Below are 27,891 nucleotides of genomic sequence, written 5' to 3'. Positions count from 1 at the left end.
TGGGGCCAAGGTACATCAGGTATATGAGGGGAATGTGCTCCATGCATAGGCCAAGGGCAAGATCTGTGAAGGGGCTGAGAAGATGAGCAGCAGTGACCTCCTCTCCAACTGTAAGCAAAAACAGACAGTGGGACAGAGTGTGGCTGCAACCAAAAATTATCAGGCCCCGAGCAAAAAGAATAGCAAGCACACAATGGCCCATAGTCTCTGGCTGCAGCTGCCCCACCCCCTGCCTCACTTCAACTCATCCCAGAGGACAAGTCTCCCACCCCACCCTCCAGACCCCCCTTGGGGAATTCCCTCCCCAACCCCACCCGGCCCCCATAGCCATGTCCCATGAGAGCAACATCAAGGTGGTCATACACCCTGGCCTATACCCAGTCAGCCACAATTACCCCTGCCATACCCCCAGAGGACAACTGCAATGCTAATCCAATCATCAATGAAATCAAGTTTGACACCCCTGCTCAAAACCAACTACCTTTTAAAATTATTTCTGTTCTTGTAGGAAAACCTATCTTTGCAGTCCAGAAAAGTTGAACATTTTACTTTCAAAAATATTGGAAGGAAATTAGAATAATAGCCTTTTCAGAATATTTATGTTCATGCTTGGATGATGCTCCAATCACTTGTATGCTGTACTTTTTATGTGAGCAGGCAATCTAATATAATATTTTCACCATCACCCTTTAACAGGTGGTTGGGCTCACCTACAAAGGAGGTTGTGTATTATTTTATTAGGAAAATCAGTCCATTGATAGATATAACTAAATTCTATTCCATTGCAATTGCTGTCAGAAAGTGTTTGATCTAGTGACTTTTTTATGAATCCCTTATATTCTTCTCTTTCTTGTTGTCAGTGTTCTTAGTCACATACCCCCAAAAATCAGAACTTTGAGGCAAGCAGAACATTCAAATAACATGTTTATTGGATGCATTATATCGGCACAGCTAATGAAAACCAACTCTAAAGTTTCCAATGTTAATAGCATAATTAAAAGAGTGATTATTTCCCTTCCCAAGTGTCCCAAGTTACATTGTCCAATTAAAACAGTCGGCAGGCTCCCTGGTCACTTCTCTCCTCCTTCAGCTGTCACCTGTTGGAAGGCTCTTTTTTTTTCTGTGTGAAAGTCCACCTATTTCCTCCTACTTCAGAAAAAACCTTTGGGTTTTTCTGAAGGAGTACTGTGGCCACTGTGACATGGCTGGTATCTGCCTGGATGACAAAAGGCTTCTCTGGATCAGAGTGTCTTAGGACTGGTTGTTGGGCAGATAGTCTTTTAAGTGTTTCAAAAATCTTTTGGCATTCCAGAAGCCACTGTAAGAATTGACTTGGTCGGGGTTTTACTCCCCCTCTCCCATTTTCAGTAGCTCAGTGATTGGGAGGGTGATTTCTGGAAAGGGTGGTATGAATTGCTAGTAAAAGTTTGCAAAGCCAAGGAAGTTCTGGAGTTGTTTGCAGGTCTGTGGGGGTTACCACTCTAGGATGGCTCTAACTTTTCCTGGGTCCATTTCAACCACCTCATTGGAGACCCAATATCCCAAATACTTTAGGCTGGTTTTGTGGAACTTGCATTTGGATAGCTTCAGAAGTGGTATTCAGCAGGTTCTGACTAGTTCTGGAGAAGCGGTAGTGGAAATTTTGAGTAGTTTGGAGAACCGGCAAATACCACCTCTGACTGAGATTTTACAGTATCCTTCCCTGTCATACCCACCAAGCCATGCCCACAGAACTGGTAGTAAAAAAATAATAATTGCACCACTGGATAGCTTGGCATATAGGTTTGCGGCTAGAAATTTCCTGAGTACTTGGTGAACCAATTTAGCATGTCCCCCACTTGTCTACACAAGACAGTCCTAGGATTATTGCTGCCATCATTTTGGCGTCACTACAAACCAGATAACTTCCCAGTGCCGGCCCATTTCCAACTGCACTGGTTCAGTAAGGAGCATGGCACGAGCTCTTCTTATCACTGTTTGGTCAACCTGTTCAAATCTCATGGGCCACAGTAGTTTTTTAGCTTTGATGCCACCTGTCTGCCAGCTGAGTACAGCCTGAGTCTATTAAAGTATCCACCGCACCCTGGACCCAAATTGGGTGCCATGATTTTCACAGGGATGGCGAAGGGGCAGATAGTTTCACTTGCCATTGAGTCATCTTCTCTCTGGTCATGGTCACAGCTTGACGACCACCCTCCAAAATTCTCAGACGTATTCTTTGGCTGGTCTGGCCCTATGTCTGGTCTCGCGGATTTCTGTCTAAGCCTGCAGAGCTTGGGATTCATCTTCAAACTGGGTCCTTAGTTCCTGCAGGAAGGTGTTAATGTTTCCCGGCTCTGGTGCAGCCTCGTCATGGAGCTGTGTCACCCATTCTGTTGCTTCTCCCTCTAAGTTGGCAGCCACCATGCAAATCATTGCCTGGTCATTAGGATAGACTGGTGTATGGCCGTTTAGGCGGGCCCATGTCTGGGTCAGGAAGAATGCAAGCTTCTCTGGGTCCCCATTGAACAGTGCCTTCAAGGGATGAGGAATTGTCAACCTTGGAGGAAAAGGAAGAGGAGGCTGGGGGGATAGCATCCAGATAGGTAGCCATTGCCCTTGGACTCAGCTGGCTCTGATGTAGTATGGCCAGGGCTCAGGATCCGGCCATCCCGGAGGGCTCTGCTGGTCAGGCTCGCCATCCGGCGATGGCATGGAGGGCTCTGCTATGATCCTGGCCTTAATCTTCCTGTCAGCCTGGGAGGCCTCACCCCTGCGATTGGGCTCAGGCTGTGGTGGGGTGGAAACAGCAGGTTAGCTCGGCTCAGGACTACACCAGGTGGTTCAAACCTACACGTCTGAAGTGGTGGTCAGAAATGGCTACCACAAAGAAGAACTCGACCGGAAAAGAATGTGCAGGAGGAAGATAAGAAGAGAAAGTTTTGGTTGACCGGGTCAAACAGCAAAAGCAACAAATAAGGTACCCTGGAATTGAAACTATTAAAAAAAACACAATAACATTGTTCCCTAAGAAGATTTTTAAGCTGCGAAGGAGAGAGAAAAGGGAAAAGATTTGGTTTTTTTTTCTCCTTTTCCTATACTGACAGCTAAGAGACTTAAGCAAGAAATTGGAAAAAAATCCACTTTGACAAACCTACACGTCTGGCCCATGCCTTGGATGTTCACCCAATCAAACTTCTCCCACAGTTGATCCACTGTGTGGTCAGGCAGGGTGGTCAGGTACCTCCATTCTCCTGACTCATCCAACTCCTCACCTTCCAGTGAGGTGTGAAGACACCCAAATCCTGCATGGATATCAATAGCAGCTCCATTCCAAACACCTGTCCGGGACCAAGGTGGGGCTTCCTTTTGCGTCTTTGGCTGAGCTGCTGCTGGTGGGGCAACATCTCCCAGTGAGGCCGTGACTTCCAGCTCTTCAGCAGGGATCGTGCTGGGGTTGGCAGCCCCTTCCCCCTCTTTTTCCATCTCTTTGTTTTCTCTGAGTCTTCTCTGCTCCCCTGAAGGGGTCAGTGGGCAATCAGGGCTCAGGACCCCAGAGAGCAGCTCCGGATGGAGTGGAAAGGTATGAGAGTTGGTTTAATGTAAGTGTTCCAAGAAACAACCCCCCCCGCCAAATCAGAATTCTGAGGCAGGCAAGTCCTTCAAAGAACATGGGATGCATTATATCAGCACAGCCAGTGAAAACCAACTCTGAAGTTTCCCATGTTAATAGCATAATTTAAAAAAGTGATTATTTCCCTCTCCAAATGTCCCAAGTCACTTTGCCCAATTAAAACAGTCAGAGGGCTCCTCTGCTCTTTCAACTGCCACCTGTTGTGATGACCTTGATTCCCATGGGAAGGCTTGTTGTTTTGTCTGTGAGACAATTCACCTACTTCCTCCCTCTTAAAGGCAATGATGAAGCAACTATGAAGCAGCAAAAGATGGCTTTAGCCAGTTTCGCTTCAGAGTTGGCACCTGTATTATTTGACTGTGATATTGTACTGTAGTTGACTTCCCTTTTGGGAGGGAGATTTGAAAGAAAATCTCTCGACTATTAAGAGAAAAATAGTTAACATAGTTAACATCTCAAAGTTCATATTTTGGATTTTAACCCAAACAATTTATAGGCTCAAGCTATTATTGTGATTTGTACTAAAACTGTACTTGGACAGCCAAACTCAAATCATAGTCACCAATGGTTTATATATAGACACTATTACAAATATTAATAACTTAAATAAGCAGATGTCTTATTGTTACAAGATAACAGTAAAAAAAGCTAAAACCTAAAAAGTAATGTACACGAGAAAGATTGAAACAGTTATTTAAATCAGTGCTAATTTTGTCATGAAAGTGTGTTGTCTAGTTTAGAAGCTTTATATCCATTGATTTGTCTATAAAGCTTATAAAATAATTTGTCCCAAATATTTTAAAAGAAAAGTAATCCTGTGTATGCATATGTGAAAACATATAAATGTATTATTATCATTCATTAAGATATTTTGATATTGAGAAAACAACTACAAAAGATATATGTCAGATCCGTGTCTCTGCCATTCTTTGATGGAAGAAAGGGGAGGTTGAATTTGATACATTTAATTCTTTTCCTCTCTATGTATCCTAAATATCCTATTTCTTACATTTTCTTACTATTTCATACATCAACCTTTTACACGATTTATAACCATTGCCCGGTGCCCCAGATGCCTGGAAAAAATCTCACTTCTTCGAGGGATGTAAGGAGAGAAGGGGCAATGTGGATTGCAGCGTCACAAGATAACTCCTGAGAACCTTTCCTTATCTGCTTTCTCAACGATGATGGGATAATAACATGTTCCACATCGAACTATGGGAAGAGATTCTAACTCCCTTTATCTTAGTTACATGCCCTGAGGGACCCCAGACCTGCTTTTGTCCCTCTTCAATAAAATATTCTTTTTGAAATATAAAGTTTTCAAAAGTTTATATTTATATTTTGAAAGGGGCCGGAGAGGCTGGTCCTTACAATATGGACAAAATGAGATATGGATTAGATAGAATCTACTCTATTTTTGGAGTATAAGACACATTCCCCTCCCCCCAAAAGTGGATGGATCTGTATGTGCATCTTATACAATGAAGATGGGCCCATTTTTTGGCCTCAGGAGGCCTCCAGGGGTCCCATTTTTGCCCTTCCCAGCAGCCAGAAACACCCTGCAGGCCAAAAATGCACCCATTTTTGGCATTCCTGACTTATAACTGTATTTTTTATGTACAAAATCAATTACCAATAGATAAACCAGTTCTATAATAGCGGTGAAGAGATACATGAGACTACATGAGTTTAGGAGGTTTATTTTTTGGATTTCAGCATTTTCTTTTTCCTCTGAATATATTTGCCAATCATTAATACTATATGAAGTAATTCAGAAAGGGAGAAATAGATTTGCTCTTTCTCTGGCCATAGAAAGGATTTGATCTATCATCACTCCTTCTAAATAGCTGTATCAGAGAGAATGCTGAAATGTATTTTAATTATTTACCATTTTAAAAGGTGGGAAAGCATTATATCACTGATTTACTCATTTCACTATTTTATTAGAAGTATTTATTTCACTCTTTGATTATAAATATAACATTTAGAATAAATACTGCCAAATGGGGGAAAACTATATGAATTCTTTACTTATTAAAAATATTTTTTCCAGAGATTGGGGGAAGATAAGCACAAATCCATAGATATAGTACTGTACTTTCCATTTCTGATACTTTTGAAAAACTTGTTCCTCAAATTTATTACGGAAATGGGAATCAAAGAGCGCAAGAATATCTCAGATATTGGCTGACTGGCTTATTTTGGCATGAGCTTTCATAATCAGAAATTACTTAAGCAGACAAATAAAGTTAATTGAAAATGTGGTTTATATACATCTTAAAATATGTACATTGAAAGATACACCATTTTTTAGAGGAAAAAATTAACATTATATTAGCCCACTCATTCTGTTCAGTAGAATTGTATTTCTATACTCACTTCTTGGAAAGTAAATTCCATGAAACTCACTAAAAACTTTCTGGATGGGTTAAACAGTTAAAAGTACAATACAAACCAATATATACATTCTAAACACCATCCCCAAAGACTACCTCCAAGATAGATGGCTGTAGCAAACAATTGGAATTAAAACCTTTAGAATAGGTCTGTAACAGGTGTGTTTTACACACATATAAAGGCATACATAATAATGATATAAGATAAAAACAAATAGACATAATAGAATTATAAGTTGAATATATTTTTCTTTGAGATCTGCATGATGTTTGAAAGAAAGAAACAGGTGAAAGATTTTCAATCATAACTGATTAAATCTAAATAATTTTGGATAATAAAATATTTTATTATATAAAAAATTTTATTATATCACAAATTATCCTTTAGATAATGCTAATTTCCTCTGACAGAACATTACCACTAGAATTTTCCTTTAAATGGAAAAATATTTTCTTTTTTACATTTTTTTCTGCTCTGGACAAGGATGAAAAAAAAATCAATGCTGAGGTGTCATGTCTCAAAAAGCACATCAAAATATCAACAACTCAATGCAATGCAACAATTAAAAAAGTCAATTGCAAGATAAAAAGTTGCTCTTAAGTTTTATTATAAGGAAATGGCTTTTAGACAATAAAATGCATATAATGCAAAAATAAAATTATAGATCTATTTTAATGGGATAAAATTTCTAAATAATATTATTCTGGTTGAAGATTATTCTGTCAGAGATATCGCTTTAATGATTAACCATAAAAATATGTATATTTATTTTTTAATTTTAAATTGAACTTTTCTTATTAAATGAACTTCCTTAAAAAACAAATAAGATATCTGATGAATTCAAACTGTTGGATGTAACAGAGAAAAAATTCCACACTAACTTGCTATAACGAACAAACAGATGCTTGTGTTTTTATCTGTTTTGCAAGCAATCTACCACTCCAATACATTGCAGTCTTTTATCTGAGTAAATTAACAGATTGGAAATGAAATGCATTTAAAAACATCTCCCTTGTACAACATACCTTCAACCCTCTCTCAAAAGATAAAATAAATGTATAATTATCCATCAATTTAATAATACTGAAAAATAATTAACATTTCAAGTAAAATATATTTGATATTTTATTATGTTCAAGATTTTCCTGTTTATCCACGTAAAAAATAAAAAACAGGAAATGCATTTACACACATAAGTGAAGCCTGTGTAAATAAAGATAGTACTTGTTCTACAACCAAAGCATAACTTCTGACAGATACCACTTCTGGATTATTATAAAATCAACTATTTGGAACTTTATTAATAATAAAAATGAGATTTTACAGGACTGTCCAAAAAAGATATCAACAATATCTCCCATTGCAGAACCACAAGATTTTCATGAGAATATAAGCACAATTTACAAACCTTTATTTAAAAATACTAATGGAATATAAATAACTCCCTATTTACACACTATAAACTATATTCTCTTTAAATTACATTCATATTTGTGTGGCACTATATAAAATACAATATGAAATTGTTGTAATATCTCAGAGATAATTCTTTTTTCTCCAAAAATAGTAGATTGTTGCATATCATGTGCGCCCGATGGTTTAGAATTTGATACTCTAGAATTCAGATATGTATACACACATACATGTATAATGCATATGTGTATACATTAAACAGTCTGCTCCAAACTAAATGAATATAAACATTTTTAAAGTAGGGTTTCAACTTTTCTAAATTATTCTATTCATTTGAGAAATCTTGGCCTCTTTCTAATGAAATTCTCTTGGGTTTTGCCCAAAAGTGAACAAAAAAAGTGTCAAACAATCTAAGTTTCTTTACTGCTGTATATACTTAAAAGCAAAGAAAAAAAGCTCAAGAGATAATGTGGCTTCCACATATGTGTTTCAGTAAGTAACATGGATCAATATAGGGTTTTTTTTGTGTGTGTGTGTGAATGTGTAGAAATACATAGGTATGAGTGCACACACATGCAGCCATAAATAGCTTTTGTTATTTATTCAAATTCTGATCTGAAAACAAATAATGGCATACAAATACATTAATTATTAAGGACTTCATATAACCTTTTAAATTTTGGTTTTAAATGGTTGGAATAGTTGCACAAAATTAATACTACAGGTAGTCCTTGGGTTATGTGACAGCAACTGGGATTAAGATTGGTGTTGTGATAACCCAGGGCGCAGTACAAACAATGACACAAACAGCTGACAGTTCAAACCTCCCCTTTATTGCTCCAACATTTATTTATTTATTTATTTGATTTGTCGATCGCTTACAAGATAATAGGTATAAGTATAAACATGAGTAAGAATACAGGAAATAGGTACAAATAAATGGGGACACTAGGACAGGGATGGTAGGCACAAGGGTGCACTTATGCATGCCCCTTACAGACTTCTTAGGAATGGGGTGAGGTCAATAGTGGTTAGTTTGAGGTTAAAGGAGTGGGAGTTAGAGGGTGTAACAACAGTCAGGTAGTGCATTCCAGGCATTGATCACTCTGTTGCTGAAATCGTACTTTCTGCAATTGAGTTTGAAGCTGTTTACGTTGAGTTTGTATCTGTTGTATGCTCTTGTATTGTTGTGGTTGAAGCTGAAGTAGTCATTGACTAATAGGACATTGTAGCAGATAATTTTGTGTGCTACGCTTAAGTCTAACTATAGGTGGCGTAGTTCAAGGTTGTCCAAGCCCAAAATCTCAAGCCTGGTGCCAAAAACTGTTATTTAAAGTATTGCCAAATTGCTTTTTTATTGACCTCCTCACTTGCAGTTTTCCTTTGTTTTACACAAGCATCATCAGCTGTGTGATGTGCTCGCAACCATTTTTTTTACTACAGGTCCCATTCTTGCAGAGGTAGGCCAATTAGATTAATAGTCAGTAGGTTAGTTGCTTTCTGAACAAATTATGTTCTTTTTGTGAGAAACCTCTTTCCACTTCTGCTGAACTGACTGCAATTGTCCTGACAGTATCTCTAGCTTTTTTAATGCTGTCAGGAATTGCATATTTTTCTGAATCTTTTAGCACATTTTCTATAAAATCTCAATAATTACTAATATTAATTTCCTCCACATCTCTCAGAATGCTCCTCAACTCCTGTTCCTCCACAATGAGGTGAGGGCTACGATTGGCTGGTAGTTATATTTTATCTGTCTCTAATGTCTCCATTTCAAAGCAAGCAAAGAAATGATTCAGTTCCTCAGCCAATGAAGCATCCCCCTCAGCAGGGATGACATTGGTTGGTTGATGGTTTGTAATTTGCTGAATCCCTCGCCGCACCTGCCTCATGTTATTGCTGTAAAAATTATCCTCTTATTATCAGTCTTGGCCTTCCAAATACTTCAGATTAGCTCTGGAAACACTGTATCTTGCCCCATCAGTGGACCTAAAGGCCTTGGTCCTGTTGTGCAAGAGGTGCTGGACTACCTTGGTCATCCAGGGTTTCTGATTGGGATAGATCCATTTATCCACAGTGATAGTATCTGTGCAGTGTTTGATATAGCACAGAACAGTTGCAGTGTGCACCTCTAGGTCAGGGTGGTAAAAGATTTCCCAATTTGTGTTCTCAAAACAATCCTGAAGTTGTTGGGAAGCATCTTCTGGCCAAGATTTCACTGTCTTTATTATAGGCAGAGCTCCTAATCCCTCTCCTAAGAGGGATTTACGCTGGTGCTAAAAGCAGTGACATATGATCTGATTGTCCCAGATGTGGTAATTGTATAACCTTATAGTCATGTTTGATGTTGGTATATACTTTGTCCAATATGTTTGCTCCTCTAGTAGCACACTTAACATGCTGATAGAATTTAGGGAGCACTTCTTTTAAATCAGCTTGATTAAAGTCCTCCACTATGATATGTACAGCATCAGGATACTTATTCTGCTGATTACTAACAATGTCATACAAGAATCCCAAAGCTATTGTAGTATTAGCATCAGGTGGGATATGCACTGCAGTAATCAAAACCACGCTGAATTCTTATGGAGGATATATGGGTCTACATTTAAGAGTCATATACTCCAGATCCATGGAGCCATGGCTGTCTACAGTTTTTGTATTGATAGACCAGCTTTTGTTCACATAAAGGCTTAAACGTCCCCCTTTGATCTTTCCAGAATCTCTAGTCCTGTCCTGCCGGTGAGTTATGTAGCCTTCCAGCTCAACAGCTGCACCTGGAATGAGTGAATGAAGCCAAGTTTCTGTGATTAGCAAAACACAGCAGTTCTTGATGAATTTAGTCTTTGCAATCTGTAGCCTTAATTCATCCATTTTGTTAGTCAGAGATCTTGCATTGGTAAAAAATATACTTGGAATTGAAGGCTTGTGTGGAAACTTACTGAGCCTAAAGAAAATCCCAGCACGGAATCCTCTCTTCTTCTTCCTGTTCCTCTTTCTCCGCCTCTTCCTTCTTCCTACAAGGATAGTGATCCATGGCTCCCCCAGGGCCCTAGCTGCCTCTTTTGGTATGTTATGAGACTGTATAAAATAATCCATAATAGCCTTTTCACATATCAGTCCAATTTGTAACAAGGCTTGCTGACTATAGATGCTCCTTGCTCCACAGCATTCAATCAAGGAAAGGATCCAAAACAAACACAGAATCATACACACCATACACTGAAAGGAGTGGTCAGCCGCAGCATCCATGTGCCGGCCATCTTGAAAATCTGAATTATATATGAAAATTTGGAATATTACTTGTTTAAGAATTCTGGATTTGTCAAGCATGGGTTGATAGAAAGAAAAGAGAAAAAAATCTACTTTTGAATTGAAAGAAAGTGCTAATTCAGATATGCAAAATTGGTTTGATATGTGTTTACTCTCTGATTTTCAATTATCAACTATCAATATAATGAAAAAACTATTATTATTCCAGCTCAAGGGATTATCCCCATGGAGATCCCTTTCAATCGCCCAACCTAAAGTATTTATGACTCTGTTGCTTGGAGACCACCATCATAAACTCTAGTAAAGGTGGGCCCCTTTATGGACAAGGATTATTTCTCTATTTAAAATCTGAGGTATTTTCCACATGTAATCTTTTTGTCCTTTTTTTGCTCTTTTTTTTGGTATACATTTTTGCTTGTAGTGAATAGTAGATTCACTCAGCATGCATCCATTCTTGATCCTATCTTTTGGTGCTTTATATACATATATCAAAATATTATTACCATTGCATTTAATTTAACTGTTATGCTTCTTCTGACACACTCAACTCTCATTTCCATATAACAAAACAAGCAGAATAATAGTTTATACACAACTATTTCTCTTTCTTTGGACGTTCATTCTTCACACTTCCCATTCCTATCAGTATTGTAAATCTTAAAATTACTCCAATTATTATTCCACTTCAATTAACTTTTTAATGATCTATTCATATATTTGTTTTAGCTTTTCATCCCAATGTCTACATTGCAATTCAATCCATGTTGCTTGTGAAACTATCTTAGTACTTTATAAGCTATTAATATTAATATTCAGAGCTTCACATATCCTTAATCGGCATATTTTTGTCTTTACCATAAGTTTTCCTTACACATATGTGCCTTATGTACTTTTCAAAGTTGAACTATTCCATTATCATTGTATTACCTCCATCATATACTGCTGTGATTTTATTCAGCAACTAATCTTCACTCCATATTCAGAGAAAACATTCCTTAATTGGATGTTAACAATATAAAGTGCTTTCCTCTAAATAAAAATGTACAAAAACTTTTCTCATATTTGTGCATTTTGCACTCTGCTCTTCCTAAATTTTGTTTATTCTCACATTTCATACTTTTTCAATCAGATTTTTGCCAAATTCCTTTTTAGGAACTCTAGAAAAACTAATCCTTTGTACTTATGGAAATCATTCTTTTTAATAGAATAATGTTCTTCCAACTTTCAATAGGAGGATAATGTTCTTCCAACTTTCAAATTCAGATAAAACTTTCACAAATGTTTTAAAAAGTCATAAAGCTGTTCCTTAAACAAACCACAATTATTGTTTTAATTTTTTTCCAATTATATCATTATCTACAACCTAACATTTTTCTATATATATATTTCTTTTTTTTCTTTTTTGGGGGTTCAAAGATTTATGTATTATAGGGCATTTGTTTCAATTATACTATTTCACATATCTCTCGCATTTGCATTCGCAATGACCAACCGAGCCATCCCATATCACTCACCTTCTTGGTAGTAACCCTAGCCCTTTGGAACAGCCTCCCACCTGAGATCTGAGGGAGCTTTCTAAAAGTCCATTAACAACTGGTTCTCAAGCATTGGGCTAGGATGGGGGCTGAGCTTTGAGAATGTTGGTCTGGGGGAACCACATTTTAATGATACTTTGAGCCACCCAGAATCATTATAATAAGATAGGTGACTATATAAGTCTTGTAAATAAATAAACTCCCATACAAATTTCTAAAATGCTCCTCCAATTACTTCCCAAATAATTGTGTATTTTGAATTTTGAAGGAATGAAAATGATCTCCAAGCAGCAAATTATACTTGACAAGTTAATGGCAATCCTTGTTGTTCTGTTTTTAAATTGCTGGTTGAATATAAAGACAGTTAGATAAACTTTACAAAGGCTTCCATACAAAGTTTCTTTATTGGATTGTAATAGGCATCCTCAAGGTATAATTCACAGTTATGTTGAGATTCATCTAATGTCCAATCTTTGCACAGTCATCTTCATAGTGTGAAAATATAGTTATCTTCATCCCATAACAATGGAACAAAGGGAAAGACACCAGCACGATGCTGGGGTCCAAGCAAGAATAAAGGAAACTCCCCCAACCCAACCAAGGGTCAATTCAGTGACCAATCAGGATTACAGACGTGATCACATGACATGAACTACATTTCCCATGAGGCATTAACTACATTTACCATGAGGCATTCCCTTAAGGGGACAGTTCCCAATTCCCAATTAACTATATACTGTCTGAACAGCACACTCCCCGCCTGGAATTATAAATTCTACTACCAACTACCTATCAACTAAAATAAACAACTAAGATAAATCGTAAATAGTAATATAGCATCAAACAATGCAATGAGGTAGATACAAAGCATGCAAAGTTTGAGGTTCAATCTTCGAGGTCAGCTTTCTCCGCAGCAACACTAGGTCGGTGACCGGTCTGGTGTAGAGCTTCTTGGTGAAAGTCTGCTGGTCACTTATGACAGCCTTGTAGGGTAGACAGGTATCCTTGCTTCAAACAGTTCCAAAGGGTGTTGGAAAACTGTTGGAATGGATGTTGCGAAGATATTTGCCTGGGATAGGCCCTGCAGCCAACCGATGCAGACTATCCTTGTGATTCTCCATCCTAGGGCTGTCTTGAAGGCAAATAGGGAGCCTTTCGGGCCTCTGACTACTTTATTCTGAATGAAAGCGTCAGGTACATCTACTCCCAACAAGAGCAGAATCTCGGCTACTGGATCTACAGCGGGAAAGTGATGGGCCATGTGCTTCAGGTGAGGTATGTTACTTGCTACCTCTGGTGTTGTAATCTGATTGCGGTCATCTGGTATCTCATCCCATTCTAACACAGGCGGCAGTGGTAACTGGGAACTCCCATCTAATGGCACTATACAGAGTCCAGTACCTCTCCTCCCCACCGTGCTTCATGATACAGTGCACGTTGATATCTTCCTTTTGCTGTCTTTGCTGCTGTCTCCCTTTGTTGTTCAAGCAACTACAATTGGGCCTGAGCTTTGGCCATTTCTGCTTGTTGGCTGGTCTGAGCTTTGGCCATTTCTGCTTGTTGGCTGGCCATTTCTGCTGCTTGAGCTGCTACTGCCTCCTTCTACTGTGTCACCTACGTTGTTGCACGTAAATCTGCCTCTGCTACTGCAGCTTCAATTTGAGCTTCTGTAGCTCGTTTGGCAGAACTTGCTGCTTTTGAGGCCTTAGATGCATCACTGCAACAGGAGGATGCTCTAGAAGGATGGGAAGAGCTTGCGGCTGAGAATTGCCGTGAGACGCTACAATCTGCTTGAGATCTAGCTGGCTTAGGATGGAGGGAGGAGGCTTTCTTAGAATAGTGGGAGGTGGGTACAGGTGATTGAGGGGCTATGTCAGATGTAGCCCTCTTTCTTGACACTTCTTCCATCTGTAGTGCATCATGGAGCGCTGCCTGGAGGAAGTCTTTGCCTCTCTGAATGTAGTCCTCATGTTCCTTGTTTAGCTCCTCAAAGCATTGTATGTACTCTTGGAGCTTTGAGTCACCCAGCCTTGATTGGATGGATTTGAGGTAACTTTCGCTGTCTCTCCACCATGCAAGAAGGTCATCTATCTCAATCTCCAATGAGCAGATGCTGTCGAAGGACAACTTGCGTATGGGGGCATCGCAGATCTTCACCAGGTCTGACCATGAGTCTGTATAGCGTTGATACTGTCAGTTCCAATCCTCCATCAAATGTAACTGCATGGCCTCGGTAGGCTTTCTATGCTATCTGAGGTCGTAGGCTTTCTGAGGTACCTCTGCCTCTTCGGAAGTTTGGACATCCAATTCTGGGTTTGGGGAACAAGTTCCACATTTACATCAAGGGTGGGTGGAGGGTTCGAGTCCTCTGGTACATCAGAGACATCTGTCATGGCTGAAGATGTTGCCATGCTTTAGATTGGCAAAGGTGAATTTTGGAAAATTTAGCGGTTTTCCATACAATTCCCTTTTTTTCCACTAGGGTGCGCTGCAAGTGGCTAGCCAAATTTAGGAGACTCCAATGAAATTCACTGCTTGACCCTTGGGCTGCAGTGCAAGCGGGTTGCTGAATTTAGGAAACTCCTTTGAAATTCCCTACTTGACGACTGGGGTGGATTGCAAGCGGGTAGCTGAATTTAGGAAACTCCTTTGAAATTTACTACTTGACCACTGAGTGCTGCTGCAAGCGGGTAGTTGAATTTAGGAAACTCCTCTGAAATTCACTACTTGCCCATGGGGTGGTGCTGTAAGCGAGTAGCTGAATTTAGGAAACTCCTCTGAAATTCTCTACTTGACCACGGAGTGGTGCTGCAAGCGGGTAGCTGAATTTAGGCAGTTATGCTATGAAGAGTAGTCACCAAAGGATGCTGTGATTTTGATTAATTGTTTGGAGCAAACTGTGATCAGGCAATTTCCCTTTGTTGAGGAATATAAGCTAGTGTCCTTACAATTGAGATTGCCCCTAAATTCCAGTAAAGGGAGATGCTTCTTCAGCTTTGCAAACAAAGTTAACAACAGTCTGCGTTTAGTTTACCTTCTTACAGATGTAGATTCCCTCTTTAGGTGGGGTTTATGACTCGTTTCTATGGAGATGGCTTATCCCCATGGAGATCCCTTTCAATTGCCCAACCTAAAGTATTTATGACTCTGTTGCTTGGAGACCACCATCATAAACTTGAGTAAAGGTGGGCCCCTTTATGGCATGAATTCCTTCTTCCGGAAGAACAGGGGAATCAACTCTTTGTTTTAGTTACTCAAGAGCCAAGAGATCACACAGCTTCTTACTCAAAGCAGCCTCTTGTTTGCAAAACAGTCACAGAAGTTGCCGTGAGAGACAGAGATGATGTTACTTGTTAGTCTCTTGCAAATGGGGGATTTCTGGCCCCTCCCAATAATTCAAATGGGCCTTTTAACTTTCTTAACACCAAACTGAAGTGCTCGTAGGGAGAGACAGGGACAGCACTGGTGCAATTCTCTATCTGCTCAACATTTCCTCTCCTCTTCTCCGAGACACAATTAAAATTTCTTGCCACTGATTCAAGAAGGAATAAAACTAATCTTTTCACTTTCCTTAGGATATCAGATTAAAACATATTTCACTTTGGGAATTCAGATTAAAGCATATTTCACTTTGCTTAAGAGGAAATAGGACTTATCTTTTAACTATATTTTCACTCTTTCATGGGCAATCTGAATAACTGTATTTTCACTGTCTTGTCCCAAGCAAGATTTATCTTCTCAAATACTTGAGATAAGCAGTTAAACTCTACAAAGGCTTCCATACAAAGTTTATTTATTGGATCATAATAGGCATCCTCAAGGTATAATTCAGTTATATTGAGATTCATCTAATGTCCAATCTTTGCATAGTTGTCTTCATAGTGTGAAAATATAGTTACCTTCATCCCATAACGATGGAGCAAAGGGAAAGACACCAGCACGATGCTGGGGTCCAAGCAAGAATAAAGGAAACTCCCCCAACCCAACCAAGGGTCAATTCAGTGACCAATCAGGATTACAGATGTGATCACATGACACGAACTACATTTCCCATGAGGCATTAACTACATTTCCCATGAGGCATTTCCTTAAGGGGACAGCTCCCAATTCCCAATTAACTATATACTGTCTGAACAGCACACTTGTACTAAATGACACTATATCACAACTGAGAATGGCAACTTGTTTGTAACTGATGATTGCTAAATGGAAAATCACATGACTGCAGCTGTACTTATGTTTTTACTTCAGCTTTCCCTTTCTCCCACTCCAGTGCTTTAGCATACTCATTCTAACACGGGAATAATTAGTAAGAAGAGAATTAATGTTTGTATTTACATTCATTGGAGGAAAAAAGAAACCACACAATTGGAAATACTCATTGAAAAGAAAACACTATTACAAGCTGTTTGTCTACTGCATTCATAGTTCTGCGTCCCAAGTAACTCAGGAAGCAAACAAAAGTCAAAGTGTGATAATGATTAAAGTCTTGTCAGCTCCAGGAAGCAGTTGTAAACTACTAATTCAGGACAAACAGCTGAGCTTAACTTGTGGTCAGTGTCCTTTGGGGAAGTGCTGAACTATGGAGAAAAGCAGGTGAGAAAAAGATTGCATGTTTTTCTTTGCTGTGGGGTGGGAACAGTGACACACAAGACAATACATGCTCTAAATACAATGGTAAAGATGTTACAGACAAAGATGTTGTAAAAGTTGTAAACGTATATCTTGGTCACAGACTTATTTTTTCAGCATGACTGTGACTTTAAGTAAGGTTTATCTTTAGCAGGGTTATCAAACTCAAGGCTGGTGGGCCAGATATGGCCCATGATGTGGTCGAATCCAGCCCACAGGGCCGTCCTGGAAAATATAAGGGGCTGGTCTGCGTGGCATCAGCCCGATCTACTTGCGTGGCTTCGGCAGATCTACCCAATGTGAAGAAAAATCAGTGGAACAGCATGTCTTCAGCCCAATCTACCCAATGCAAGAGGAAACATCGGGACAGCGTGGCTTCAGCCCGGTCTATCCAAAGTGAAGAGGAAACATCGGGACAACATGGCTTCATGGCAACATGGCTACTGAATGCAAAGCGGAAACATGCCAGTAGTTTGGAGATTGGCATCAAGCTGGCCACGCCCACCGAGCTGGCCATCTCCATCCATTCAGCCACGCCCAGTGAGTGGCTTTAAGCTGTCATGCCCACCCAGTCGGCCACACATCCCCGGCTCCCCGAGGTAAACCACCAGCCCTGATGCGGCCCTCAATGAAATTGAGTTTGACGCCCCTGATCTATAGAGCAACAGTCAATGACCATGAAAGAAATGGCAGCTGAGGTGGTAGGTGATAGAAAGCTGCTGACATGAGGTTAAAAAAAAAAAAAAGCTTGGATAAGGAGTTGGTCAGAAGACCCCAATTAATGTACAGAACTATTACCTGTAGAATGTTTTCTAATCTGGTTGCTGTACCTAGACAGTTTGTAGTGATGTGAGAGAAAGTTGGTAAGCCAAGTAATAGTGTTTTTATAGGTTAAGAAAAACTCTATAATCCTGAAAGTACAATGAAGGTACTATAATTCAGGGCTGTTAAACTCACGGGCTGTGGGCCAGACCTGTCACGTAATAGCCCTGCCAGTTTAGCGAAGGGGGAAAAAAACCCCAATGATGCCATTGTGACAATGCGAGTTTGACACCCTTGCTATAATTGAAAGGTCTTGTCTACATGTTTCTGCAGTTCTTTAAGCTTCTTCATTTCTGTAATTTTGGCTATTCAAAATAGACTTGTTCCCTGAAAAACAAGAATTTATCCCACTAAGCATAAGCCCACAATTTATGTCCATAAGGCAGACATTATACATTTTTATCTTGGACACTGCAAAGAAATTAAAGCTTTTCGTATAAATGAAAGTGAATACAATGGAGGAAGCAGTATGTTCTGAATGTGTTTTAGTTGCTCTTTAATAATGCACTCCAAATATGTTGGCTGAAGCAGTTCACTGTCCTTCAATAACATAAAAAGCACTCTGATTCAAGTAGAGCATTAATTCAAAATTCCATGCAGGAAAGAAAATTAAATGAAAAACCATCCCTTATAATGGTAATATTTTTTGTGGCTTAAAAATAAAATTAGCACACTCTTACCAACTCTTGAGTATTCTGTGTTAATGGCAGAAATGTAGCTTCCAGAATAGCAACTTGGTCAGCACTCAGTTTTTGCCATAGACTAATCAGCAGGATTACTAGCTGGGTGGCACTTTTTAATTTTGTGAATGCCTGGAACATAATGGCTTGGTTTTCTTCAGCTGCATCTGCTAGAGCTATTACCTACAAAAATTATAAACTTCTGTTAGGTAGCATTCCTGAATAATGAACACTAACACTGCTTATGGCTAATAATTAGTTTTCTTAAGAAAAATTTGATGAACTTTCATTTTTTAAAAAATCTTAAAATCCACATGGCAGTCAATTAACATATCATTGCAATCAACAGAATAGAATCTGTAGAATTTCTATATTATTGAAGCTGATTCTCAGTATAAAATATAATAGAATAGCCCTTAATAAACTATAAGCATTCATTTAAATACCATTTATTATTTCTATATAAAGCCTGTTACCAATTTTTTAAAAAAACATATATCCTCACAAACATATATTAATTTATGTAAACTATCACATTACTTGGTTTTATTAATACACATATGTTGATGGTACAAGTACAGTATAACTACTGGCACACCAAACTCTGAAAGGAAATTGAAGGTGTACTGAATGGCAATGGTACATTTAAAAAAATAAATTCACATAATACTTTGTCCTAATATTCTAATATCAGTGGGAAAACGTAATTAGAAATATTCTAAATAAATGAGTTTTAAAAAAATCAAAGATTTCTTTTTATAAACACATTGTTTATATTACATAAATCTAGACATGGGATTGATTCTCCAAGCAGTTCAAAAACTAACTAGCTCAATTTTACAGATCAAGGGTATAAAGTTCTGTCAGCAGTGAATTTAGGGATTCTTCATGAACCAGATGTTATAGCAAATAGCATGAATTAATCTTTCCTTATATTTCATAAAACTATTGACAAAATAATTGCATGTGAAAGCTAATGAAAATTTGTGCAGTAAGGTTAATATTATATTGATCCAATTTTTCTTTTTAAAATTGCAACAGGAAAAATATAAAAGTAAGTTCATTTGCATTAAAAGCAGAATAGAATAGAATAGAATAGAATAGAATAGAATAGAATAGAATAGAATAGAATAGAATAGAATACCTTTATTGTCATTGCATTCTACAAATACAAGGAAATTTGAAAGCTACTCCAGCACAGTGCCCCAAACAAGACATCACAATCACACTACGGAGTATTTAAAAATTAAAATAATTAAAATAATAATAATAATTAAAAACCTAGTCTAAAACCATCTAAAACATATAGTAAGTTAGCTTAAAAATGCCACTATATACATATGGCTAAATCACATATGCATTGTTTGATTCAATACAATTATTGCCTTGGAAAAGAAACTGTTTCTCAGTCTATTAGTCCTCATTTTAAGACACTTATAATGTCTCCCTGAGGGTAACAGTTCGAAATACGAATGACTAGGATGAGAACGGTCTGTGGAGATTTTTAGTGCTCTAGAGAGGAATCTGGTCTTCGCAATCTCTTCCAAAGAAGAAAGAGAGCAACCGATGATTTTTTGTGCTGTGTTTATAACTCTCTGGAGCATCCACTACAGAGAATCCAGCATACCACACCATTACACAGTATGCCAAAATTCTCTCAATGGTAGAACGGTAAAAAGTAACCAGCAACTTTTCACCCAGACCACTCTTTTTCAGCCGCCTCAGAAAGTGCAGGCACTGTTGGGCCTTATTTGCAGTGGCCATAGTATGGACCGACCAAGTAAGGTTGTCGGAAATACAAGTTCCTAGAAATTTAAAACTATGAACTCTTTCCACACAATCTCCATTAATATATAGTGGGAGAGGCTGTGCTTTGCATTGTCTGAAGTCTTTAATTAATTCTTCGGTCTTTTTGATGCTCAGGGAGAAGTTATGACTCTTGTACCACAAGATCAGTCTGAGAACCTCTGACCTATAGGCCGTCTCGTCTTCTCCTGATATGAGTCCCACCAACGTGGTGTCATCTGCCAATTTTATTATAGAGTTAGTGGGACAAGAGGGAGTGCAGTCGTAGGTATAGAGTGAATACAAAAGGGGGCTCAGCACACAACCCTGTGGAGATCCAGTGCTGAGAGCAAGAGTGGAGGAAAAATAGCTGCCAATCCTAACAGTTTGGGGTCTGTTAGTAAGAAAGTCCTTTATTCAACAGCAGATGTGAGAGGAGAGAACCATTTCTAGCAACTTCTTAATCAGTATATCCAGAATGATGGTATTGAAACCTGAGCTGTAATCAACGAAAAGCATCCTCACATAGCTCCCGCTATGCTCCAGATGGTTTAGTGCAATGTGGAGAGCCATGGCAATAGCATCCTCTGTGGATCTGTTATTTCGATAGGCAAACTGGTATGGGTCAAGGTTTGATGGGAGGCAATCCTGTATATATTTTAAGGCCAGTCTTTCAAAACACTTCATAATTATGGGTGTGAGAGCTACCGGTCTATAGTCATTTAAAGTATCAGGAGAGGGCTTTGGGGGAACTGGAATAATAATGGAACTTTTGAGACAAGATGGAACAATGGCTTGTGTAAGAGAAAGGTTAAAAATATTTGTAAACGCACCTGTGAGCTGAACAGCACATGCTTTGATTACCTTCCCAGGGACCCCACCAGGGCCAGCGACCTTTTTCACATTCACTGCTCTGAGCACCTGCTTCACATCATACTCTTGTACTGTGAAGAGTTGAGTACCGGTGGTTTGTAGAGGCAGTGTATTCGAAGACCTATTCAGTTTGAATCGGGCAAAGAAGGAGTTCAATTCTTCTGCCAGTGATGCATCCTTATTGATCAATATGGGGTTGCTGGCCCTGTAATTAGTGATGTGTTTAATTCCCTGCCAAGCCTGTCATGGATCATTATTTGTGAAGTAGTCCTCAATCTTCCCTTTATAGTTTTTTTTTTGCCTCCTTGATGCCCCGCCTCAGTTCCGCTCTTGCCTTGTTATACCAAACCCTGTCCCCAGACCTGAATGCCATATCACGTGTCTTGAATCATAGGGCTTGAAATGATTTTGGAGGCCATTTAGTTCAAAAAGCCTCCTATCATCCTGGACAAATAACTGTCCAATCTTTTATCGAAACTCTACAGAAATGAAGCTTGCATGACTTCAGCTTAATAGTGAGTGCAGGCAGCTGCTACAAATAGATGCAAATGCAGGTAGGCATGTGGCTTGGATTACATATGGGCAAAATGCCCAAGCAGGTACTAACAGAATTTAAGATCCACTTGCCATCCAGAAAATCACTGAGAGAAAAAGTGGAGGAAACAGAGGCAACTTATAATCTCTTACTACCTTCTCCATTGACTTTGCTTGTGGGAAGCTGGCAGGAATAGATACAGATACAGATAATCAGAGTTGGAAGACATCTTGTAGATCATCTAGTCCAGGAGTCGACAACCTTTTGGACCTCAGGGACCACCAAACTCATAATTTTAAATCCCAGGGACCAATAATATGAATTTTGACAGATGGTGGCTTGCTGACATTGGTGGGAGAGAGAGAGAGAGAGAGAGAGAAAGATCTGATCTAACCCCCTCACCTCTCTCTCTCTCTCTCTCACACACACACAGGGGTGGGATTCAAATTTCTTAACAACCAGTTCTGTGGGTGTAGCTTGGTGGTCATGTGACCGGCTGGGCATGGCTTGTATGTAAATATTATAAATATTGATATAAATATTGTTTTTTTTTATTAAAAAAAGAGTAACTAACCCCAAATCAGGCAAAGCAGGCAGGCGATTGAGTTGCTCACAGAATCACAGAATTCAGAGATCTGTGAGATTGGCTACCTGAGCCTGTCACACAAAATTTGCTAGCAAGCAAACTCCCAAAATTAACTTACAACATACCATGTACCGTGTTGAATTTTTTATAAAAAAAGAGCAACTTTTACCCAAAACCAGGCAAAGCAGGCAGGCAGATTAGAGTTACTCACAGAATCACAGATTCATTTAGAGATCTGTGTTTCTGCCATTGGCTAGCTGAGTCTGCACTGCTTCAGTCCTAAGGAAGGTTCAGCTTAAAAGCAGAAGCTGAAGATCTAAAGATTAGCTAGAAAGCAAGAAATCCAACGATCTAAATCTCCCAGTACAGCAGAATAGCAGAAGGTTGGAAAAAGGAAAAATACAGCTGGGCACTGCGTTGATACGGAGCTGTGGAGCGGATCACCATTCTGAAAGGCTCCGATTTTCGCTGTTTGGTGGCTTCCAGGAGCGTGTTGGACCTCGGAGGGGTATACAGATGAAAGGGAAAGACCTGGAGATCTCGGGGAGGTGCTGTGATCCTGGAGATTACAAGAGAATTCCCCGAAAACCAGCAGCAGAAGAGGGAGATCATACAGATCAGAACCATAGACATGGCAGCCCAGCAGCTTAAAGAAGGAAGGAAGGAAGCAAAGAGTAGAAAATAGCAAATTGAGTAGTGGAAAGGTGAACTTAAAGAAGATTTCCAGAATACTGATTTATACTACAAAGGGAAATTGAAAATTGAAACTCTAAACCGAACAGAGCAGCAAAGTGGCAGAAATATCGGAAGGAGTACTAACTAAAGAAACAGCAGTAATTTGTGCTGATTAATGGAGCGCTGAAAACAGAGGAGCTGAAGGATGAGACAATTATTTTAATGAATTGGCTGCTTTAAATTAATTAATTAAGCTTATAAAACTGTTGATTTTGTGAGTAAATATTTGATTAATAAGTATTTGATTAATATTGAATTCTCTTAAGTATTGTAATATTTGAATAAGTTCAATAAGAAAAAATAGAAATAAGATCTGATTGTGATTTTCCATAATAGAATTTTGGTAATTAATAATATAATAATATATGTATTAGTATTACTATTGAACTGAAAAGGAGAGGAAAATAGTGCTCTACTAGGAATAGTTGATGGTAGATTGGAAAGAGCTGCTACAGATAGTTAAAATGGCGACAACATCAACTACAAATGTAAAATCAGAAAAGAAAACTACAACAATGATGTCGTCACCTATGGGGCAGAGATCTATAGATGCAATGCTATTGGCAGAAAAAACTAGTTCAGCTCAAAGCCTGCAGACAGTATAGGCAATGCTCACTATGATGCAGGAAATGATGGCAAAAACCCATGAATTGATAGCGAGGAACCATGAAGATATGAAAACAGAGATGAAAACTGAAATAGGACAAGTGAAAAATGAAATACAAAATTTGAATAGTAAGATTGGAAAGATGCAGGAAAAAGTGATAAAAAATGAACAGAAATTAAATTTAGTAGAGGCAAGAACGAAGATGGTGGAGAAGAAATTAGAGGATTCAGAACAAAATTGGAAAGTGCTCTACTGCGAACTCCGGGATTTGATGGTACACATGGAATTAGAGAAGGCATCATTTCATCTTAGGTAAAATGTGGTGAAAGACAAAAAGGAAGATTTATGTGCAATTATGATGAATCTGATAGCGATGGTGTTAGGAATAACATAGGTTACCTAACGTAGTTTGGGTAAAATAATATATATAAACTATGATTGTAAGTTTAAGTGTGTGTCACTTTAAACTGCAAAGCATGTAATTTTGGGTGCGGTGTTGAACCGCCATAAGAGGGAGCAAGAGAACCTGCTCATTTGCTGACGATTCCTGACAATTACTGGATTGCATGGATTGATGGTTTGTTAACTGCGTGTTTCCCCTACTGCTGAGTTGCTGAATGCTGGAGGAAGAAAGGAGGTTTGACTTCTTCATATCTCTACTGCAAGGAGATATATTACTGGACTGATATTTGTAAGTTTACTGACCTCTCTTTTTCGACACTGGAATTTGCAACTGAATAATCCCTGGATGGACTGAATTAGTGAATGATATATGGACTGTTTGACTATGCTATAACTCTTACTGGAATAAACTATTTAACTAGCACTGTGTATCTGTTTTACTGAGTGTAAGCTACAAAAACGTTTATCTCACATATTTTGCCTGCCTACCTGACTGCCGTGCAGATTCTGCTAGGGTGTATCCCTAACAGACGGCTTTACAGAAACCCAAACTGGAAATTGAAAATGATGTAGACGAGGTCTACAGAGTATATACACACTATGTGAGGAGACATAGACTACCTCAAGAGGTTCATATTCGATTTGGAAGAAGATAACATGAGACCTGCTCTATAGTAAGACCAGAGATGAACCACTTGTATACAAAGATCATGAAGTGGTTACACTGAAACAAATACCTAGGAGAGTCAGAGAGCAGAGAAGGGGCTACCAATTTTTATCAACTCAGCTTATTAGAAATGGTATTCCATTTAAGTGGCTCACCCCAGAGGGGCTTTTAGTTTCGTGGCAGGACAAAAAATACAAAATTGATACAATTGAAAAAGCACAGGAACTTCGTGAATGACACCTAGGACCCAAGGAAGAACAAGCAAGTAGAGACGACCTAAATACAAGAAGCCAAGAGGAACAACTCTCTGGAGAAAAAGAATCTGATTTGCACTCTGAACCCCAAAATCTTAGTGTTATGTCCTGAGGACTCAAGGAGTTCTCACTCAGGTCCACTCACTTTACGTGGGCGTTATTCCCCCATTCCCATTGGTTGGCTCTTCCCAGCAGCCAGCTATAAAAGCAGGCTGCGGGGTCCAACCGGCTGCTGATTGCTGCGAGCCAGTTCCAGGCTTGGCAAGCACGGTCAGCCCTTTATTGTAAAATAAAGTATTGTTGCACTCATGCTCTGGTTCAGCCTCTCATTGCTCAAACAAAACACTGGCGGCGAGGATGGGATGGCTACCAGAAGCACCTTGCAACCGCTGAGTCACTAGCCACCGATCCGCAGCCCAGAGAGCGATCAGCTGGCGACAAGGGAAGCGCTGATCCGCAGCCAGAAAAGCGATCAGCCAACAATACGGCGATCAAAAAGAGCAAGCGCTGATCCGCAGCCAGAGCGGTCTGATTCAAAGTTAGAAGCGTCTGTGGCAGCTTGTTAGCCCGCTGCAGGGAAAGTGAAGCGCTGCGAGCCGCAGCCGCTCTGTATTTGGCACGAAATTCAAGCGGGTGTCATTTGAATTTCGAGCCAGTAGGAGACACACACAGCGCTGTAGGAAGTCACTAGCGCCCACTTTTGGCGCGAATCAAGACACCTCCAACGGCTAGCAGCCAACGTGGTAACCCAGAGAGAGAAGAGAGGGTAGCAAAAAAACCTCTCCAGAGCTGATATCACTCACGAGCGCCCGTAGTCCCAGAGAGATTTTTCCGCAGGTAGCCCAGCCGTTCCAGCACCATGAGTTCCAACCCAGTATTCCCGGCGTTTAAACCAGACGAAGAGAAGTGGGAGTCGTATAAGAACCGCTTCAATCATTACATCGATGCGGTCGGCTTGGCGGATGCGGGAGAGCATCGGAAAAAATCCTATTTCCTAATCTACTGCGGAGCCACCGTTTACTGATACCGCCGCAGCACTCGTAGCGCCGAGAGAATTGAAAAACGTTCCGTGGTCGAGTTGCTTGAGATCCTCACTAACCACTACGCTCCCAGGCCTTCACAAATCGCCAGGAGGTTCACGTTCCGTATGAGGAAGCAATCAAGTAAGGAGACCATCAATCAATATATGGCCGCCCTCAGAACAGCAGCCCTGCACTGCAGGTTTGGAACATACTTGGAAGACATGCTCCTCGATCAATTAGTTTGTGGGGTCAAGGATCTCAACCTACAGAGCGCCTGCTAGCAAAAAGACCTCAACCTCGCACAAGCGGTCGAGGAGGCCCTAGCAGCCGAGCTAGCAACGAACTCAGCCACCGAAATTCAGGGCCCAAGTGCCAAGCTAGCATCGTTCCCAGTCCATTCCGAAGAGGTGGAAGCAGAGGAAACCCACAACGATGAAAACGCGTCCACCGCCTCGCCAACGACAGACGGTGCAGGTAGGGGGCCAAACAAGAATACACCGGTCCTCCCAAGCACATCACATTGTGCCTAGCCTGTGGGGATCGCATCAAAGGAGCCACCTGCAAGTTTAAAGGAGCCACTTGCAACAACTGCCATAAGAGGGGGCACATCGTGAGTCTGCCAAGCCCCCAAAGCGCTGCACACAGACCCCGTCCTCGCACGCGGGACCACAGAGGCAAGTATTAAACTGTCGCACGCACCGCCTTGCCAGGCGTTCTTGCCACGCTGTTAGTAAAATTTCTCTCTCCGTTTCCCTAGAAGGTAAACCGTGCCACATGGAGGTTGACACAGGGTCAGCGCTCTCAATAATCTCGTGGAACACCCTCAAGAGACTCCACCCCAGCCTATCTACTACCCGGCTTCAGAGATGCCAGTTCGGTCTGAAGGACTACCAGGGGAAAGCCATTCCCGTGATCGGCAGAGGCAAGTTCTTTGTCAGTTTTAGAGCTTTTAAAGGCCACCTACCTCTAGTGGTAGTTAACGGCAATCTACCCACCTTATTGGGGCTCGATTGGTTTCCCCACCTCGGCCTAGGGTTAACAGGAGTCCATGCTGTCTCAACCTCAGACACTGACTCCTTGATTAGCTGACTACGCAGATGTGTTCAGCGAGGAGCTGGGGTGTTATAATGGAACCCCATCTCGGTTCACCGTTGACCCCAGGCAGTCCCAATCAGATTAAAACCACGTAGAGTTCCATTTGCTATTCGACCAAAACTAGACGCTGAATTGGATAAACTACTAAAACAAGGGTCATTGAGCCAACAGATTTCGCCAAGTGGGAGACGCCCATCGTCACACCCCTTAAAAAAGATGGTAGCCTGAGAATTTGCTCGGACTACAAGACAACAATCAATAAATATTTACAAGTTAGCGCCTACCCTGTGCCCGTCATTCAGCACTTATTGCACACATTCGAGCCGGGCAGTATTTTTTGCTAAATTGGACATGTCTCAAGCATATCAGCAGTTCCCTGTTGATAACCAAACAGCGGAACTTCAGACCATCGTCACTCACAGGGGTGCCTTCCGATGCAAGCGTCTCCAATTTGGCGTAAGTGTTGCCCGGGTATTTTTCAATCCCTCATGGAGCGGATTTTACAGGGCCTCCCTGGTGTAGTACCCTACTTCGACGACATCTTGGTCTCGGCCAGGGACAGACCCCAACTCTTCCAGAGAGTGCGAGCAGTGTTAGAGAGGTTCAGACAGCATGGCCTCAAGTTAAAAAAAAGAAAAATGCGCCATTGCCACTAGACAGGTGGACTTTCTGGGTTATAAAATTGACGCCTCTGGCATTCACCCCCTGGAGTCCAAGGTTAGAGCAATCCACGAAGCTCCCACACCAACCTCCAAAGCGGAGCTACAAGCTTTCTTAGGGCTGCTGAACTTTTATGCATCCTTCTTGCCCCATAAAGCCTCAGTAGCCGAACCCCTACACAGATTACTAGACAAAAAGTCACCGTGGCACTGGGGGCACAAAGAAGACCAGGCGTTTAATGCCGTCAAATCACTACTACGTCAGAGGCAGTGCTCATCCAATTCGACCCCAACCTTCCTTTA

General features: G+C 40.2%; 1 protein-coding gene across 6 annotated transcripts in view; it reads right to left on the bottom strand.

Moving 5' to 3' along the window:
- Positions 1-27,891, bottom strand: part of BBS9 (Bardet-Biedl syndrome 9) — a 365,750-nt gene that overhangs the window by 148,869 nt on the left and 188,990 nt on the right. For all 6 annotated transcript variants that reach the window (XM_087917940.1, XM_087917939.1, XM_087917936.1 and 3 more), the window contains one exon: positions 18,369-18,551. In XM_087917940.1, coding sequence (XP_087774066.1) covers positions 18,369-18,551 — 183 coding nt within the window. The remainder of the gene's footprint in view (positions 1-18,368; positions 18,552-27,891) is intronic.

Source organism: Pseudonaja textilis, chromosome Z (genome assembly GCF_049901715.1).
Source record: "Pseudonaja textilis isolate UNSWEBS1 chromosome Z, rPseTex1.2, whole genome shotgun sequence".
Taxonomy (NCBI): domain Eukaryota; kingdom Metazoa; phylum Chordata; class Lepidosauria; order Squamata; family Elapidae; genus Pseudonaja; species Pseudonaja textilis.
The sequence above is the reverse complement of the archived record's forward strand: the minus strand, read 5'-3'. Positions and strand labels throughout refer to the sequence as shown.